At 32.1% G+C, this 20,376-nt stretch overlaps 1 protein-coding gene across 6 annotated transcripts in view; it reads right to left on the bottom strand.

The window, feature by feature from the left end:
• Positions 1-19,499, bottom strand: part of LOC143080342 (hemicentin-1-like) — an 86,747-nt gene extending 67,248 nt beyond the window's left edge. For 5 of the 6 annotated variants that reach the window (XM_076256145.1, XM_076256147.1, XM_076256148.1 and 2 more), the window contains exons 1-2: positions 5,597-5,752; positions 1,218-1,373 (exon numbers count right to left, since the gene is read on the bottom strand). In XM_076256145.1, coding sequence (XP_076112260.1) covers positions 1,218-1,305 — 88 coding nt within the window. In that variant the 5' untranslated portion in view covers positions 1,306-1,373; positions 5,597-5,752. Of the gene's footprint in view, positions 1-1,217; positions 1,374-5,596; positions 5,753-19,365 lie in introns of those variants that run through there. The other variant, XM_076256146.1, reaches the window with a different exon arrangement.
• Between the last annotated feature and the right edge of the window lie 877 nt (positions 19,500-20,376).

Raw genomic sequence — 20,376 nt, 5'->3', positions numbered from 1 at the left:
TCCACCTTGGTATTTCAAAATTGACAAACTCTGATTAAACCTTTTAGGGGGGGGGGGGAATCCATTTAAATGAGTTTTAACATTTTATTTCTTTCATTTCAATTTACTTTTATTAGATTTTTTATATAAAACTAAATAAGGCAGCAATTTTCACTTCTTATATATATATTTGTCATTATTGCTGACAAATAATAAATACATTGTGTATGAAAATAATAATATAACATCTACACACGCTTAAAAAACACGTGTCTCATGTCTATCTCTAGATTCACCTTCCGTGACAAGGTAACACTACGACTATTGAAGTTATATTTTAATATAGCGGATGTGGTCGAGTGGTCTAGAGCGCTGGACATGAGGCTAAGCGATTGGTGCTGTAGTGTATCAAAGGTGTGAGTTCGATCCCGCTGAGGGACGGACAAAAATTTGTCAGTATAAAATCTAACTCTAACACTGTTTGGTGTAATTTTCAGACTTATATAAATATTTGCATTAACCTTGTATCTATATCACTCTTAGATCCAGTGGACATGTATATTGTATGGTTTGTCACTTGTTTAGACTTGTTTGTAAAATATACTTATTTCTAGTGACTGTATAATGAAATGAATCATGATCCTATATGATATATAAAAATTGTTGAGTTAGATTGCTGACAAATAATAAATACATTGTGTATGAAAATAATAATATAACATCTACACACGCTTAAAAAACATGTGTCTCATGTCTATCTCTAGATTCACCTTCCGTGACAAGGTAACACTACGACTATTGAAGTTATATTTTAATATAGCGGATGTGGTCGAGTGGTCTAGAGCGCTGGACATGAGGCTAAGCGATTGGTGCTGTAGTGTATCAAAGGTGTGAGTTCGATCCCGCTGAGGGACGGACAAAAATTTGTCAGTATAAAATCTAACTCTAATACTGTTTGGTGTAATTTTCAGACTTATATATATATATATATATATATATATATATATATATATATATATATATATATATATATATATATATTAATGTATAAATGTAAAAGGATAGCTTTGAGGTGTAGTATTTTATCTAAACGTTTTCAAAAGAAACAACAATTAAGTAATGATGATGATGGAGAGTTAATTTGAATTCTTGGGGAAAAAACAACATTTTTCAAATTTATTACTAAGTACATGAAGTATTTTGGAAAAGACATGAATATTATACATCAAATTACTTACTCTGAGATAATACAGGTACAATTACAAAAACTAATACGAAAAAGTAGGAGATCCCTGATGGTGGTTTGGTGGCTTTTGACCAACCCATCCTTGAGGTCAAGGTGGCACTTCAGGCAGGTATTACTTATACAAGGACCTAGATGTTTGGTGTTTTTCCTAAAAGAAAAATATATACATATTATATCATTATATTGAAAAACTAACTAGTACATTATCATTATTATCATAGCTATGAACCTGAATAAAAATACTAATAAATACACATCATGCAAACACTTTTATTTTGACTCCAATCTGGTTCCTTTCAAATTAACTCAAATCCTGTAGTTAAAACCATGTACATTGTAGTTTGTATTCCTTTTGAAAAGAATATATATATGTCCATATGTTTTGATTGTTATTGCTTTAACAACCAAATCAATGACTCATTGTGCATTTTGTGCAGAAATGCAAACAAGTTGCTAAAATTAAACAAAATACATTTCAGACCATTTTAGTCAACAATAAGCTGTTTTATTATGACTTTCATATTTCTGTTTGTTTAAGATTTTGTCTTGATCACACATTTGAAATTTTTCCTTAAAAATAACACTTTGTAAAGGATAGAAAAGATCAATTATGTCCCAGGGTAAAAAAAAGTCTATATATGCTCTTGCAAAAGATGAATGGTCTGTACATGTGCTTTTACTGAATTAGGCACATACTTTTCAATTTTTTTTATAGGTGATCCTGATCCCGAAACCTGGGCTTAGACACGAAATCCTGAGGTCCCAATTTAAAATAAATTTAAATCCTGACATCTCAAGTTTCGAAAAAAGAATTCCAGGATCACGAAAGGGTCAATCCTGAAATCCCGAGTTTAAAAACACCCGGTCCTGGAGTCCTGATAAAGGTCCTATCCCCCCTCAGTGCTACTTATCATGCTTATTCATAAAAACAACACAATATTGGTGTATTCTGGGACTTTATTATACTTAAGTATTAATGACATTATTAGTCCTGGGTGTATGCCACAACAAAAATAATGTTTTGTCAAATTCTGTTAGCAAAGAACATATCGCTTTCAATAACATTCAAATCATATGGAGGTTTTAATTCATTCACACCAAAACTAAAATTTGAACTTTAAAAATCTTAGTCTGAACAAATTAAAACTTCTCAAGAGTCAAGGTGCACATTTTTGTTTGTGTCGTAATCAGCCTCAAGTATACAAGTGTGACTTTTGAGTTTTGTGTAAAAACAGCAAAAACTATGTGGGCATTCAAATTATATGGGCCAAACTAATATTATTTCCATATTCAAATCACCATATTTTTCTTGACCTCTTTTTAAACATTCTCAGTGGTTACTAGTGGTATTCAAGACAGAAGAAACAAGCACACTGTGAAAGATTTGGATTTTACTAACAGCGACCATATGATCAGGGGAAAGGTATGGAGATGTTCATATCGATAAAATTGGCGCGGAAATTCCGAAATATGAATACCGCCGATACCAAGAAAAAATATTTCTTAGAAAGAATTCAGTATTGTTCAACTGAGTCCCTGACAGATACCGAATAAAGTTGTTAAAGAATCACCAAGTCATCCCATTCAACCTTTTCTAAATAGTCGAATTTATAGTACTTTAATATGAATATTTAGGACCATTTTAATAGGTCTACAAAACTGGAGGATACTGTAGGCTCTGCTGCAACTGAGGAGGCAGCTTTTAAGTCTCACAATTAACTTTCCCTGAATTAAAAAAAAAGAACTATTTATTCAAGATGACAATGTGGGAGGGTGCGGATCCTATCAAATAATCATATGTATTCGGGACATGTTGGAGTGAATACGCTACTGTTTCGCTTCATTGATTTACAAATTCTTCTCGAAATTGCATGAAATCATTGCCCGTGACAGGACTTTTAAGTACAGTAATTGTAAATCGTCCATAACTTGTCCAGAATCGTATTGCCAATATCAATATACCACTTGTCTATCATTGAGGGCCGCTTGATTCTTGTTTACTTTAGGGAGCTACCATTTGATTTTTATGGGGTGGCTAGGATGAAATTTGAAAAAAATAGGCAGGACAGGAGTTTTGAGTAAAAAAAAAGGCAGGATGAGCAACTTGGTAAAAAAAAAGGCAGGATGACAATTTGTGTAAAAAAGGTCAGGATAACTAGTAAAAAAAAAGGCAGGACCGGATAGAGTAAAAAATAAAAAGGCAGGACAGAGATTACAACTAAAAAAAAAAAGAAGGACAAAATTTTTCATCCTAGCCCCCCCATAAAAATCAAATGGTAGCTCCCTTATGTGAGAAGAAGAAAAAAAATAAAGGGTGTCATGATAGCTCTTTTATGTTGTGTTTTGTGGACTACTCCGTGTTTTCCTCGTTTTTTGTTTTTTTCCCATTGGCGTTGTCAGTTATTCTAAGACTTATTAGATTTGGATTTCCCTTTTGTATAAATTATCAGTATCTTTCTTATCATACACTGACATATGAATGATCATGAATAATGGGAGTCAGTGTGTTTTTTTAACGACCATGAATACCCATGAGGGTCGCACGATCGGCTGTATAAATAGAAGAAGAAGAAAATAGTGAATCATTGGAAGATTGTGTTTAACTCCCTTGCTTCGATGAGTTGATACACCAAGAAAATGAACCTAGTTTTGACTGTCGAAAACTGAAAAAGACATCAAGTTAATTAAAATTTCTTCCACTTCTGTTTTCGTTTTAAAGTGTATTTTTTCCTAAGAACCTGCCTCATTGTGCTGGATGTTCTCGTTGTATTGAAGATCCATTGGTAGACATAGTCTGTTTTCTACTCTTTGATCGGGTTGTTGTCTCTTTGAGACATTCCACGTTTCAAATCTCAATTGTATATATGGAATTTATCTGTATTTCATTTATTTCCACGAAAATATTTAGTTTGATGGTAAAAAAGACTAACTGCATACAAGGACGTATAACTAACAATAATAAAAGAGGGTGGTAAAGGGTTATTTTCGTGCACCGTGATCGCCGTTTTTATTTCACGTTCAACGTGTTTTTGCTTTTTTATTTGACGTTCAGTCGTGCAAGACGGGTGCCTCGTTCAACGTGTTCTGCTTATTTAATTTTACGTGCATCGTGATTTTCAAAGTCTTATTTTGCGTGCTCGGTATTTTTCAAATAAAATTCAAACACTTGGCAGGGATCGTCAAGAAATACTTTTTTAAAAGCCGTAAACCAATTATATCATAAATGTGTATACAAAATCGGGAATATCAAGTAAAACAAAGAGTTAATATATACAAGAAGACAGTGACTCAGTCACAAAAGGTTCAAATAAAAGTATTTATTTTTCGTGCAACGTTCATTACAGAAATAATTTCACGTTCAACGTGAAATTATGTCTTATTTCACGTTTTTTTCGTGCAACCACCCCCCCCCCCCCCCTTTACCACCCTCATAAAATATACGTCCTTGCTGCATATTACTTAACAGACCACGAATAGATAATCCTTCCCATGCAGGTGTAACTACAGTGAATCAACATTTACATAAATGGCACCGTTTCTGTTTTGGTTTGTTTGTACTCGAGTATTTTAAGCACGATCAATACTTCCATAACATGTATGGTAAATATGTAAATTAGATTTAACAAGCACATACATAATCTATGACCTCACATGATAGCGGAGGATGATCGTGCTAAGTGATTAACCAAGCATATCACCAACACCCAATTCCACTACGATACCGGAAAAAGTCGAAAATTGTGAAAAAATTGAAATATATAAAGAATCAGATAAGATGCTGGACAAAAGTTGCACAAATTTAATATAATAAACAGCAGCTGTATCCTTTAAAACAAAAAGATAAACGTCCCAGGATAGTAATCAACAAGACGCACAAATTGATGGTTAAACACAATATTCCACAGAGAAAAAAAATGGAAAACGCTTAATAATCACACTATATAATTCTTTTTATCCATACATATAATATAAGCAGCGAAAACTTGGATCACTTTTGTTTCCTTCTGGTAGTTGTTTTCTTTTGTTTAAGTATATATATTTTTGTTTTCCAAAATATTTGAAGCATGAAATATATAGTTTTTATTAAGAAATGTCTCCGGCTTTTTCTTGTATTTATTTCTTACACCTTGGTAATGCTAATCAATACTTGAAGATCAATAAAGTTTTATTTGTCTTTAATTTTGCCATATATATCCAAGCTGCTACTGAAAACATTGATGCATATTATCATTTTTCATACCGGCGTTTTATATATTTATATATTATTGGGGATATACATTTCAAGATTGCTGTAGAAATTTATGATATAAATTTAAAGCAAATGAGTGATAATTTGAGATAAAGCAGTTTATCCTTGTGCATTTGTCTTACCGTGATCTTTTAGGAGTTAATCCTTGCTCTTACTACTGTCAGTTTTTGAATGACACACCTCATAGAACTCAAACTATTTTTAAGCAAATTATATAATTATCCACCCTAACAAGGTCCTCCCACATTAACCGAAAGGGTGGAAGTTGACGAACAAGATTTCTTTAAGTTAAACATAAAATCGATTTTGATCTTGATTCTACCCGTTTTTACAAATGGATCGAACCATCCCACCGCTATACCCGACTGAAAATTGCTTCTATGAATAGATTTATTTGCAAAACCGGTTCAATTGACTTTTGAATTAAAAAGAAGTATTTGATCAAATTGATAATGTGTAAGGTTAGACCTAATGTGTGTATTGAAGTTAAAACATCGTCAAAAATACACAATTTGAGTTGTAGATATTATCTGATTTTTCTGTTTTTGAAGTTTATGGTTATGGACAATTATAATTATGAATTGGCTGCTTCATAAATTAGCTGTATTGGAGTGAAATGAAGTACTATAAATATGTGTTTAGCAAAAGAAAATATTTTTGTTAAACACTAAGTTGTTTGTAAATTAAAGTTTTTGGTGATATCATTAGTTATTTAAATATTTTTTTTAAAACTTTTGGTTTACATTTAGTTAATATTTCACAAGGTTATTTATCTTTTATTTGTTTTATTCTATGTAGTTTAAATTAAGACATATAAAAAGATATCATTTGAAAAATAAAAATTGATTCAATAAAGTTTTGGGCGAAGAATATTTTTCAAATGTTTTGTATATTATATTGTTTTTTTTTTCATATTGTATATTATATCATGCTTTCTGTAACATAAATAAGAAAATGACAACAAACAAAATTATATTCATGTTTGTTTTCCATTGAATTTCAAAACATAAGGAAATATTTGCCTTGTGACGCCATACAACAGTGTTAAATAAAACGAACTAAGTTATCTGACAAATTCCTCAGCCACAAGTAGTTCTTTTATCATTTTTAATTGTAAACCATAACAAGTTACTTTCCCTTGGGGTATAACATGGAAACATCTTTAACTGATGTAACAGGCTAGATGAACAGGATAAAAACAAATTGATTTATCAGTGATGTGTATCCTTAAGGCAGTCTTAAACATGTTAAAATTTAATTTCAAAATAGGGAAAGGTTTATGACAGTTTGTTTATTTTCAATTATATCCTTATTTTAATATTCATGTATATATATATATAAAGCAAATATTTGTGTTATGTCATAGATTGTTGCTGATTTTAACATCCGATTGAGGATGTTCCATACTCATTTTCGGGTGAATAAATGACCAATATAGAAACAACTAGAATACGAAAGTCTTCTGGTGGTAATTACGTAGATTTGGGGTGTGAGCGGAACATTGAAAAAAGGGGGTGGTAACTAATCGTGCCAGACGTGCATGAGTATTTATAGATCATTCACAGTCCCCCTTTTCATGTGCATTTAAGTAAATAGTTTGAATTAGTTGATGTGGATAGTTGTAATGGAAATGATATAACCACGCATGGACTATAAATATATGGTTTAGTTATAAAGAAAGATCAACATGAATATCTTATACAAAGTTAGGATGTCAGGTAAATACAGGTAACAGTAAAAGTATATTGAATCCAAACAATTCACGTATAGAAGAAAAAACTAGACAGTGTGACCATTAAAGAAAGTCAATATACTACAAAAATCTGAATAATTCAATGTAGTTTGGGATTTATTCAACCGTAACGTATCTATAAACATGCAAACCAGTTTACAGTCAATACGAATTTGCGTGGTTGATTTTTATCATTTTTTTTTTTTTAAATATTTCCACCAATCGAAACAATAATTATTCAGATTCCTAAAAGAAACAACGACAAGTTTTTAAAATTGGTAAGCCTCGGAGTATTTACGAATCTTGGACTATTTCATCTTTATCATTTCATTTATATTGCAAAGTACAAATTTACGAGAAGTTCTTTCGAAGTGTTTAGAGTGATTGGAGTTCTGTTTGTAACAATATTTTGCGATAGGCCTTCATTCTACCTGTTGACAAATCTATTTTGTGTAGAAAATCTACTGTTCAATGTCTGACGCAGCCGCTTACCCTTCCGGAGCACCTTTGATCAACCAGGTTTTAGGTGGGGTTCGTGTACTAGTCTGAAGCTAGTGTTCGTGTTGCTCAGTCTATGTTGTGATTTGCCAATGTTGTTAGTTTTTTTTTTGTCATAGCGTTGTCAGTTTCTTTTTGACTTTTGAGTTTGAATGTCCATTCAATTTTTGATATCTCTCGCCTCTCTTTTTTGATAATAAGATTGCTTTACAATTACAAAATGATTCGTTTAATATGTAATTAAGATTCTGAATATCCCAGAGAGTCAAATTACAAACACCGTAAAGCACGCGACAGTGAAATCATTACCTATACTTTGATGCATTGTTACGTATATCAACATGTATCATACTATTTAAAACTAGGGTATTTCACTTGACGTTTTTATTATAAAATTAAATGAACAATAAAGTAACAAAGAAGGTTTCATGTTAAATGCATAAAATTTAACTAATGAATGTTCATATTGCATCATAAATTTGCCGTATATTTTACGAGATTTCAATGGTAAGTTCATGAATCAAGTCAAATGATATCATTTATATAATCACTACATTATCTTTATATCAAATGTTTCACAAAACAATGCATACATTGTGTATGAATGTTGAAGAACTGGTTCATAATGGCATGTTGGCATTTCTTAAAGTAAACAATGACGAATAACTTTTTCAGTTTTGGGACATGCTGCTGAGTGTAAACATCCATAAACATTATATTGTTTAATGTCTAGTGGCAAATATTTCATGTTTATTAAGAATGAGAATAAGTCAATACAAATAATCCACTAGGCAAGTTAAACCAAAATTGAAAGACTGGGCATTCGGCTATCCTCGGTAGAATCCACTACTCTCCTTCTAGATGAGGGTACGGAATCGGCCGAGTTGAGACGAATGAAGACTGGGATGTGTGGTGGAACTTACTGAAATGTGGACTTCCACTAAAAATGAGAGTTTGTTTGACAAAGAGTTGTTCAGTAGTTCTTTAACGTACAGAATCATAGTAGTTGGTTGATGAAAATACAGGGACCCGGGCTTATCATCACCGAAACTTTTAACACTAACACAAATTAATACTTATTGTTATGTCATTTACATTTTGAATTGGAAACTAAGTCTATGAAAAAGGGGGTATGGTAAGTCCACAACTTGTGTTTATCGACCAACCATTCAAAATAATCATGTGACCAATGTGATGTATGTGTACCAACCGCTTCATATAAAAAGACTATGTATGCACCATTAGAGCGCTACCGGCCGAATATCTCTCCAAGAACAAGTGGAAATATTTTCGTCCCGTAATTATAAGATGCTTTTTCGGAAGGAAATCTTATAAATTTCTTCTTTTTTTGTGTGTTAATAATTCTTTTCTTGTTTTTGTTTGGATATTTTGGATTTCACTTTTTACAGGCAATGCGACCAAGATTGCAATGGTTTTGAATGGCCTTCAGGATATCTTCTTAACTTTTATCAGTGACATTAACAACGCGTTATCAATGACATATGTACTGCTCGTAGCATGTAATAACATAGTCAATATAGCGATATCGATATATTTCGTTACATAAAACAGGAATACTGAAATGTTGTTTTATAAATGCCTTGAAATTGTATGACAAATCCCTTTTTTCAATTTTTACAATGACTCCATATTGTTATATTTTTATTATTATATTTGAATTTGCTAACCACCTTAAATCTACTGCGGCATTTTGTTTGCTTTGTATATTATATATAGATTCATTGACACCAAGGAGAAATCTATACTTTGAATGTTACTGGGATAACACTTAAAATATATTAAAAGCAAATGTCGGAGCAATGAAATTTACATTGATAGTCATATTACACCATAAATTTAAAAGTTTCTGAATATTGTAAATGTTACTTTAAGCAGACATATAATACAATAATTGTATTATATGTCTCTGCTTTAAGTATTCCAGTTATTATAATATAAACATAGATATGAGTTCAAGGGAATGTGGGGTATACAGTAAACAGAAATCCAACGAAAAAAGTAACCAAAATATATCTATTATAGACATACATACATCCACTCTTGTACAATTGGTGTCTATGCTCTTAATCGTCCCGAGTCCATATAAGTTCCGTAGTTAACGGGCTACATGAAAGATCTGCCATTAAAACAGTATTTTCCAATTAAACAAAACAAAAAGATAAGACACAAGACAGATGAGGTTTCAGGCATGGAACATACCCAATAAAACCAGCTTTATATTCCAACCCTCCTTTTTTCAAAATTCTAGTTGCTAATAAGATATATAATACCGTTCTGCACATTATATCAGTTGCTGTACTTCCAAAAGGATTTTAATTTACGATGTCACAAACAGTACAGAAAAACAAGTTAAAGTACAATACCCCAAACAAACTATACAGAAAAAAATAGTAAACAAACATGTTTCACCCAAATTACGAGAGACTGCAGTCGATGTTTTGTTGGTTGTTTGTGAAGCTTTGCCGTAAATATAGGTATCCATTACATAAAAGGAGTAACTCTACAATAAAAGTGGCACACTTAGTTTCGAATACCAATCACTCTTTATTTAACATTGTCTAAAAATTTTGACGAACATAGATGATTATCAAGTAAACAAGCAATGACTTCACTAATTATTTGCATGTAAAATTGTGTATTTCATTTAGTTGTTTTATCAATAATTGAATTGAAACGACCACAACTGATATAGTTTCTTCTTAATTTATCAAAATACCATTACATCAAATTGGAAACCTAATCTTTATTAAAAATTATGCCAGTATAATACAAAGGGAATAGATATAACATAACTGTCAACAGAACGAAACTGACCTGAAAAGAATCCTAGCCTTTCCGAAATTTCTAAAAATGGTAATCACATTCCAGAAGAATTCGGTTATTGACATAACTTTGTCACACCGTATTTCATAACAAGGCTTAATTTGTTGCATTATTTTATGACTAGTTTCTAAACAGTTGTAAATGAAAAAAAAAGTGTTACACTTTATTAATTTCGTGCGTCCGAAGCCCTTTCCTAAATTGATTTTACCAGGAACGCTCAAACCCAAACATTTGTCAAATTGAAAGTCCGGCTGTATAAAAAAAAAAAGCGAAAACGTAAGTATTGGACTAAAATGGACCATAGGAGGATAGAACGGAATAATCAAAACATGTGCAGTTAAACATTTACCTTATGTCATTTCCATGTATAATATACTAACATATGTGTTTAAGGGCCACATGAAGCACACCTCCGGGTGCAGGATTTTCTCGTTGTGTTGAAAACCCATTGGTGGCCTTCCACTATTTTCTGCTGTTCGGTCGGGTTGTTGTCTCTTTGACATATTCCCCATTTCCATTCTCAATTTTTCATAATGATATCATATTATCAGTGTGATTGGACATTTATTCAAGAAGCTTCTTTTGTGTGTAAGGGTTTTCCATAAATGATTTAATAGACGGAGACACGACAAAATAATGAATGGTTTAAAGCTTCATGTATTTAAATGGAATTATAATAATAGACTTTGCGTATCCTCAAATTGATACTTTGGTCATTGAACTTGAAAATGTGCTACCAACAAGATTTTGTAATGAAATAAGATACCTTCGGCAACCTGAAGATATCGAATAAACAATTTATATTAAATAGGCATTGTTATTACAAAAGTAATGAAACTTATATAATAAATATATAAAAATATAAACTCTATCAGCAGGAACCTCAAGTCACAGAGAACAAAACAAGATTATTACATACATATTGTCGAACATTTAATTAAACTCCACGATTTGCGAGTGCAATATCTGAGGGGAAAATGCCACGGACAGTGTTTTTGGGCATATTAAAGTTTGACTCAAACAGTAGCTTTGACCTTCAAACTATAAATTGCCTCCTTCCAGTTAATAGTAACACAATGTACATTACAGGCCAGGGTGGAGGATATCTAATTGTAGGGAGGAAGCTGAATCCGATGTCATTGTTATCGCACGTTATACATATTGGAACTATCCCGATTAAATCTTTTCGAAAACATTGGCAGTTGTCGATATTGGAAATATTATTCTGATTATAGCAAGCTTTCTCCTAAATATTAAAATGTATGTCGTACCAAGACTGGAATATGACAGTTGTTATCCATTCGTTTGATGTGTTTGAGCTTTTGATTTTGTCATTTGCTTAGAGACTTTCCTCGGAGTTCGGTAATTATTAGGATAAAATTGCCAAAACATTTCATAGGCAGTTACCATGAGAATAACATTACGAACTGCGATACCAAATACGCAAGGAGGTAATTAACTCGAAATCATATAAGTGCTGTAATTGACTAGTCTAATTCACGTTTGAAAATAATTACAACGTGATAGTTATATCTCGCCTACAAATTTACATGCTTTTATTCTTTAAAACTTTTCAACATTCTTAAAAATATATTTGAAGTTTCATAACTCCTTATGAAACAGTCTAATAGTCAATTATAATGATGTATCATAGCTGAGATTATATAGTAATCTAAGATCATAGACGGTGACTTTTAACGTGACTCTACTACGATTTGCATATATAATAAGTTAAGGAAAACCTGTTTGACAAGTATTTTAAAAATATATTTGTATGATCAAACATCGTTGAACCGAATGATGAATTTACTTTTCGCAATGTAATATACGCACACCTATTTCCTAGTCACAAGATAGAAAGAATCATAGGTAAAATACAGGTACCGTTCAGTGATATATTTCACAAGCATAATGACATCGTGCTAGTCTAAGAGTTTATGGTCTCTTACTTAACAATTTCAGAACATTGTTAACATTGAGTTTCAATAAAAGAAAAGGGTTTTCGGTTTGAATATGACTTATTTGTGGCCCGCAAGCTTCACCAAATTAAAACGCATTTTTTTATTTGAACGAATTTCCCTCCTTGATTTATTTGAACATGCCTATAGTACATACAATGAATACATGCATGATTTTTTTTTAATTAGTTGATAGTGGCTTTGAACTAGATGTCAGTAACTGCGAGTACTCTCAGATCTGCACTTAGTGTCTTTTTGTTTTGGGATATAAAAGTACCCGGCCACGTCCACGTGTAGTATTTCTGTTTGTATCCATCTGATGATTTAAGCCTTTGCCAACTGATTTTTATAGTTCGTTCTTATGTTGTACTGTTACACCACTGTCCCAGGTTAGGGGGAGGGTTGTGATCCCGCTAACATGTTTAACCCCGCCACATTCTATATACAGTGTATGTGTCTGTTCCAAGTCTTTATAGTTTTTAATATGAATGACAGATCTTTATTTGTGTCCTAGTCTGAAATTTGAAGACAGTCTGTTGACCTATAGATATCTCAGTTTTGTTTTTATTTGTCGTTTGGTTGGGGTCTCATTGACATACATACGATTTACTTTTTTATTTAGGATTACACACAATGCATATATCCCTATCATTGACAATTTTATGTTTGTTTGTCCAGTCGTGTCAAGTTTAATACGCTTGACCGAAACATTTAATATAGGTGTTTACTTTTTGAATTACACAAGCATATTATAAATCCAATGGAGACTGGTGATTGACTCTATAAACCCTCTGTATATTTGTTAATCTTTATTTATATTTATTTTTATAATAATAGGATAGAAGGTCGAGATTTAGTGTTTAAATCCTTATGAATTGAGAACTGGGCAGCGAGATTTAAAGTCAACAGAAAGTGATACACTTGAGCTGGGACTATTGTTAGTATAATATAGTCACAGACTTAAGTGAAAAGGTCCTGTTGAACATACACTAAAATGATGCATACGGGAAATATGAAATGCAAATAAAACTGTCAGAATTGGTTATCGTACAGGAAGTGTTACGCTCTGCAAACATGAAGCATTGAATTTAGCATCGAACGCAGTTTTGTAATTACGCATCCTTACCAAATGGCCATAGGTTATATTCCGGGCGGCAATTTTCTGGATAACCAAATTTTATACCCTTGATTACTTAGAAGTAATTCTCACAATTATACTCTGTTTCTTAAATCATGTTTCAAGATATTAGATCTTAAGCATTTTCACGGCCGTTAATTTCACCTTCAAGTTCAGAACTTAATCACATTTTTTTGAAAGTTCGGTCACTGTCCCCATAATTGCTTGCAAATATTAACACAGCCATAATTTATTCCTGGTATTAACGTTGACACCATGCACTGATGCATGAAATATATAATTTATCCCCCTAAATAATTGCTTTCAATTTGGCCAATTTAAAAAAAAGATATCTTTTATAAAAAGAGATACGAGTCGACCATCGACAAAAAACGAATGGTTCTTAAGATGGTAGGGAGTAATCACATGTGGTAATCGGACATGTTGTAAGATACATATGAAATATGGCCATAAGATTCCTTAAATGACATCCATAAATAAAATAATGAAGTCATTTTAACTTTCTCTTATATGATATTATCTGAGCACACACCAATGCATGTAAAACTCTATATACGACATTTATGTGTTAACCTCCAGTTAGTACGGAGTGTAATCGTAAACTGCCATCAATGTTAACATTTTAATAGCCTAACAAATGGGATTATAAGTGTAGGTATTTTCACCTGAAGGAAAATATAAAGACTCCGTACAGTAGCAAATATAGATGAAAGTACGCCTACAAAATATATATACACAATGAAGCAGTTCATTATCAAAGTGATTGTCCATTAGTCATGTAAGATAGGGCGGGGTTGTTGGTTGGTTTTTTAAACGTGACCTTAATGAATGATTCGATCAATTTAAATTTATTGACTTTATAAATTATGAATGAATAATTGCTACATATAGCAAATTTACAGATCTAACATTGTTGGGTTGATGTTTAGACGAGTTGTATATATATATATATATATATATATATATATATATATATATATATATAAATATTTATTTTAGTAAAGAACATTTACCAAAAATATAGGGGTTGAATTGGTTTCTGAATTTCATGCCTTCAAGCTTTATGGTTAAACATTAGTGTATATTTTCAAATTCGATTTCACGGACAAATTGTGTCCAATTTGTTTTCATTTTAAGCTTTTATCGGAGTTTTTAACCCCTTTGTATATGTAATTTTTAGATGCTTATTTTGTCTTTTATTCCCAAATCGTCTTGTATGCCTTATTCGTCTGGTTATATGCTTGTTATGCTTTTTCTTCGTCAAGCGGGAAATATAACAACTATATATGTACCTTAACCTCAAACTAAATTTATGGTCAAAAGAAAAGAAAGGACAATGGATCAGACCCAATTTAAAACCTTGTGATGTCTTAGAAATCAATTTAGTACAGAATGCATTGACAAAGAAATGTAAGACCATTTAGAAATAAATGGCATCGTATAGCACAACCCGACATTATTTAATTGTGTACCTATTGAGGTCCAAAACTTATACTATTGATTAAATGTTGTCTGTTTGACGTAGTCAATGTTCTATGTGTATTCAGGAAGAGAATAGTTGATTGATTATTGTTTGTTTAAGAGTTAGTGTAAATATAAGGTGTACTACAACAGAATAGACCGGGACTATAAAAGAAATACATCCAATAGGTAGGTTCTGTAAATTGGTCGGTCGGGCTGAACACGAGGCTGTTGATTCATGTAACATTCTTATTCCGACCGACCTTGTGGCTACGTAGTTATACCACCCCGGTCAGTTAGACAAAACCCACAAACCTCGGGTTCTACAGCCAAATACTGAGAGGTCAACATAAATGTCCTACATGCTAATGGCGTATAAGGGCAGTAAGACGGTAAGTAAGTATGAAAGGTCAAGGTGACCGTACATCTATACCTCATCATGATTTGAGAAGTCAAGGAAACCATATATATCTTTACCACAGCTAATACATGGACAGTGCCAGTGTTTTATTCCACATTGAGATAGTCGACAGTTTATATGAGTTTAATTTTCTTTTAAGTATGAAATGCCGATATCAAACAAAGTTGAGAGCGGTAATATTTGTAACATTCACACTAACAGAATTCGGTAAAATTTCCCCAAAGAAAAACAACTTTTAAAACTACTACAACTGTGTTATTAAACTACACTGTCCTGAATCCCACCGTGAAGAGTATAACCAAACAAATATTAGAACAACATTGAAGATAGAAATGGGAAATAAGTCAATGAGAAAACAACCAGACCAAAGAGCAGATAATAGCCGAAGCTCACCAACATGTCTTTTAAAAACGCAGCTAGCAAATCTCGCACCTGTATGCGAGTCTCAGCTGACCTCTTGATAAAACTGTGTACTAGTTCAGTGAAATTGGACGTAATACTAAACTCAAAAACGTATAAATGAACTTAAATTGAAAAAAAATTGACTTGGGAAAGGAACAGAAATGCTGCGGGGTTAAAAATTTATTGTGAGAACTAAACCCTCCTCCTATACATCAAGCCAATGTAGAATAAAGATACACGTAGTAAAACTCATAGCTTACTTTGTGACCTCGACAATGAGCTACCCAGTCAGGAGAGGAGTTGACCAACTGCTACGTTATCTTATCTTTATGGATTGCTTTAATAAATGAGCTACCTATCATAAATAGAGTATTGAGGTTCGCCAACGTTGACTGCGAAATTACATGAAAATTCAATTTAAAAAGGGAAATCTCATGAAGTTACCCACAAAACAACACCACTGAAGGCCAGTTATACATCTAATCAAATGAATGAGGTTTTGTCTGGTTTCCTGAAACTTTGGTTTTTGATTGCCCAATTATATCTTCTTCGCCCTTTTCAGGTAAAATGTTCTATTATTTTTATATAAATATTTTCAGGTATATTTTGTATATTGTACCTTTTGATTACGTGTGTTGCCAAAGAGAATCGATTTAATGAAATATGCATCAACTTATTTGATTAATTTCGATTTTTATCATATTTATGGTTTCCATCTACATTAGACTTCAATGAATACCATGATTATGAATACATGTACATCGTAACCACTTGAAACAATAATAATATTGGAAACGTATAGATATTGATTAAGTAATTGTCTACGAGCAATAATATAACAAAGAGTTGTTAGTCTTCATGGACAATTTAACAATAGACACAAAGATAGTTATCACAAGGTAAAAGTACAATAAAGTTCACTTTGAGTACTTTATTGATTATATTTGTCAAAACAAAATGTTTTTGTATACATTTCCTATGTTGGAACATATGATTGATTTTGTTTCTATGCAACGAGTATATTTTTGTATAGGACCATTTGAAATGTTCGGACATTAATGTATTGAGCGAATAAGGGAAGAAGATACGAAAAAGTCAATCCAAATCGTAAGCCAAAGAACGATATAAAACACCATGGTGAAAGGCAATTCAGATACCCCTAAAATAAATGTTCAAACCTCCACACCAAAAAAAAAAAAAAAAACAAGAATGTGTCCTCAGTACACGAATGCCCCACTCGCACTATCATTTTCCATGTTCAGTGGACCGTGAAATTGGGGTAAAAACTCTAATTTGGCATTAAAATTAGAAAGATCATATCATAGGGGACATGTGTACTAAATTTGAAGTCGATTGGACTTAAACTTCATCAAAAACTACCTTGACCAAAAACTTTAACCTGAAGCGGGACAGACGGACGGACGAACAGACGGACGGACGGACGGACGCACAGACCAGAAAACATAATGCCCCTCTACTATCGTAGGTGGGGCATAAAAAAAAACAAACCCCAACCAAATGATTTCAGTATCCGTCGTGCTGCACATTTCAAGTCTGAACCAAACTACCAAACTGGTCTTTGAAATGTTTCTTCGTAAATAGTATCGGATTTTAAACAAATAACAATCATTTAATCAAATAGTATCATGTATAGTTGTAACTAACTAACATTACAAGCATATACCGGTACATTGGTGTCCTTTTATTGGTGATCCATTGATTAAAACAACAAACAACAAAACAATTAATTATTCTTGTCTTTGAATAATTTATTTCTACATGTACTATTGATTCAATTAATATTTTGGGCTTACAATTGTTGAGGCTCTGAATGAAGTTTACAGAATGGAGAATATTTGTTGAAAATAGAGGATAGAAAGAGAAAAAAATAGGCTAAAGTAAAGTATAGAGTGTAATGATGGGTTAAAATGTCCAGAATATATAGTGAAAAGAGAAAATGGACATATAGATTTAAAAATAAAATTGAAGACCATCAATCATAATTAATATAGTAAGCTTTTAAATTCATATCCTTTGGAAATTCTAAGAAGGCATATTTTGGAGCTTCAAGAAAAACTTTGTGAATAACATGCTAGTAACTATAAGTTACTTCTAGTTATTCATTGAATGAAATAAACACTTCATAAATTTCGTCACGTGCGTCCGAAACCATTTTCTTGATTTACTATCCTCAGGATTTCTCAAACCTTAAATATTTAGATGCCAGGAATATGTAAATACTCTACAACATTAGAAGTCATGTGACCAAAAACACCGAAGCAGAATAGCCAAATTTAACCAAGATACACTTTTACAAGTTGCATAGCTAATGATCTAGAGACGTTACTACTTGTATTACTATATAAACGTACACCACAATAGTGGATGTTGTCTCTTTTTAACTCTCATGTTACATATAATATGCCATCGGAATTTTTTCAGGACAATCTTATCGTTTTTTTCCTATAATTAAGTGTCTGTATGTGTATAACCCATCTTTAGAATACTAGATAACACGTCCAGGTTATTGTTCAATCTGAATAATTTATATATCAGATACCCTTTTTAATAGATATTCAAGCTATTCTTAGAGTATTCTTTAAAATGAAAAGAAAGATAAAGGCAAGTCTCCAACCGATAGCTTGATATAGAACTGACGAGTAACCCCGTTTACGTTTTGAATTTTCCTTGGGTATCAGTATTTTTGTTATTTTACTTTTTATCTCCTTAGTACCCATGTTTTAATATTTCATCTTGTGAAGGATTTAAGTTGACAAGATAAACACTTCATAATTTTCGTGTGCAGACGAAGCCCTTTTCTGGATTTAATATCGTCAGGAATGCTCAAGCATGAACATTTAGAAGCCAGGGGTGTTAATACTCCAAAACATTTAGATACAATCAAGTGTTCAACCGGTTGCTTCATATTGAACAGATGAGTTACCCTTTTCCGTTTTGAATTGTCCATGGAGTTCGGTATTTTTTGCTAGTTTTCTTCTTACATCTTAACAAATACCCATATTTTAATGCTCAATTTTCTGAAGGATGTGATACTAAGTTAAGACAAGTTCTCAACCTTCTTGCTAGATATAGTACAGACTGGACCAGGTTATCTCCATTTTAAGTACCAATATTTTAATTTAATATTCCATCTTACAAAGGATAATTGATAGTTGAGGCGAGTGTTCAACATTATTTCCTGATAACGTACAGATGAGTTACTTATTATGTAAATGTGTATTGTATTGAAATATCAAATCTGCCCGGAGGATATTCTTCAAAAAGTCTAGGCAACCGTTCAAACTCAATGATTGATATATCGTAGGCAAAATCTATCAGTTGCATAATTAAAATTAGATTTAAACTAATGTTTAAAAAAACGAATCTTTTATGAATAGTTGCTAGGAGGAATAATTTAGTATCTACTACAAACCTACCTTTAATAAACGTTTTCCCTGAGAGCATTTATTAACTCCTACTATTATGTACCACGAAAAAAATGCACACTTGATTGCTTTTTGAAAATTGCTGTATGAACAAAAACATGAATCGATATAGGTGTGTTCAATAGAGTGCAAATAAAGAACTAATTGTTTAGGCGTGGAAACGATCCAAAACATGGGGACGATTTAGCCGTCGCTTAATCGCATGGAATCCTAACAGAAATATTTGCACTAATAAAACAGGTTTATTTGATTACATTCTTTTATAAATCATAAATGCACACACATCATATAATAGAGACATTTAACCTATTAATATGGTTTGATCTGATAAATTTGTTCTTTATAAACAGGTGCTTCGTTGACTAAAGGTCCAATAGGCTTTAAATATGGTTAACTTGTATACTAACTATTAGGCAATATAAAAACAATAGCATGAGCTTTGATATACCATACATTTAATCCTATTACACACATTTGTTATTACGAATTAAAGTTCAGTAAAAGTTTAAGGTAATGCTTATCCTTAATAAAGACTTATAGTATTTATCACGGTGGGTATGGTTGTCCTGCGAGAGAACGTACTGTGCTGGTGATTCGGTCCTGACGGGTGCTGGTGATCAATGAAAAAATGTAAACAAAGACGAAAATGATGATTTTTGACGTTTTCACTCATAAAAAATGGAAGAAAACAGTTGAGATTTTTCAATTTCGTTTCTTATGGGTTCATATATAAACCATTAAAAAATTGACCCTCTAAACTGTTTCAGTAAGCGTAACACAAAAATGCTCATTTTCAGAAAATCTCGAACTGAAAAAATAAAACGAAAATGCTCATAGAGTCCGCTTTCTATACCGCAATCCACACGACAAAACAATTTTGTGAAAAAACATTGCAATTTCTTAAAATTTAGCATTTTCTCAATTTATTCATGTCCTGATACTGTGCTGGTGGGTCCTGTCATTGTGCTGGTGGGTCCTGATACGGTGCTGGTGATTTTGGAT

Source organism: Mytilus galloprovincialis, chromosome 6, assembly GCF_965363235.1.
Source record: "Mytilus galloprovincialis chromosome 6, xbMytGall1.hap1.1, whole genome shotgun sequence".
NCBI lineage: Eukaryota > Metazoa > Mollusca > Bivalvia > Mytilida > Mytilidae > Mytilus > Mytilus galloprovincialis.
This window is presented reverse-complemented; position numbering and strand designations above follow the sequence as displayed.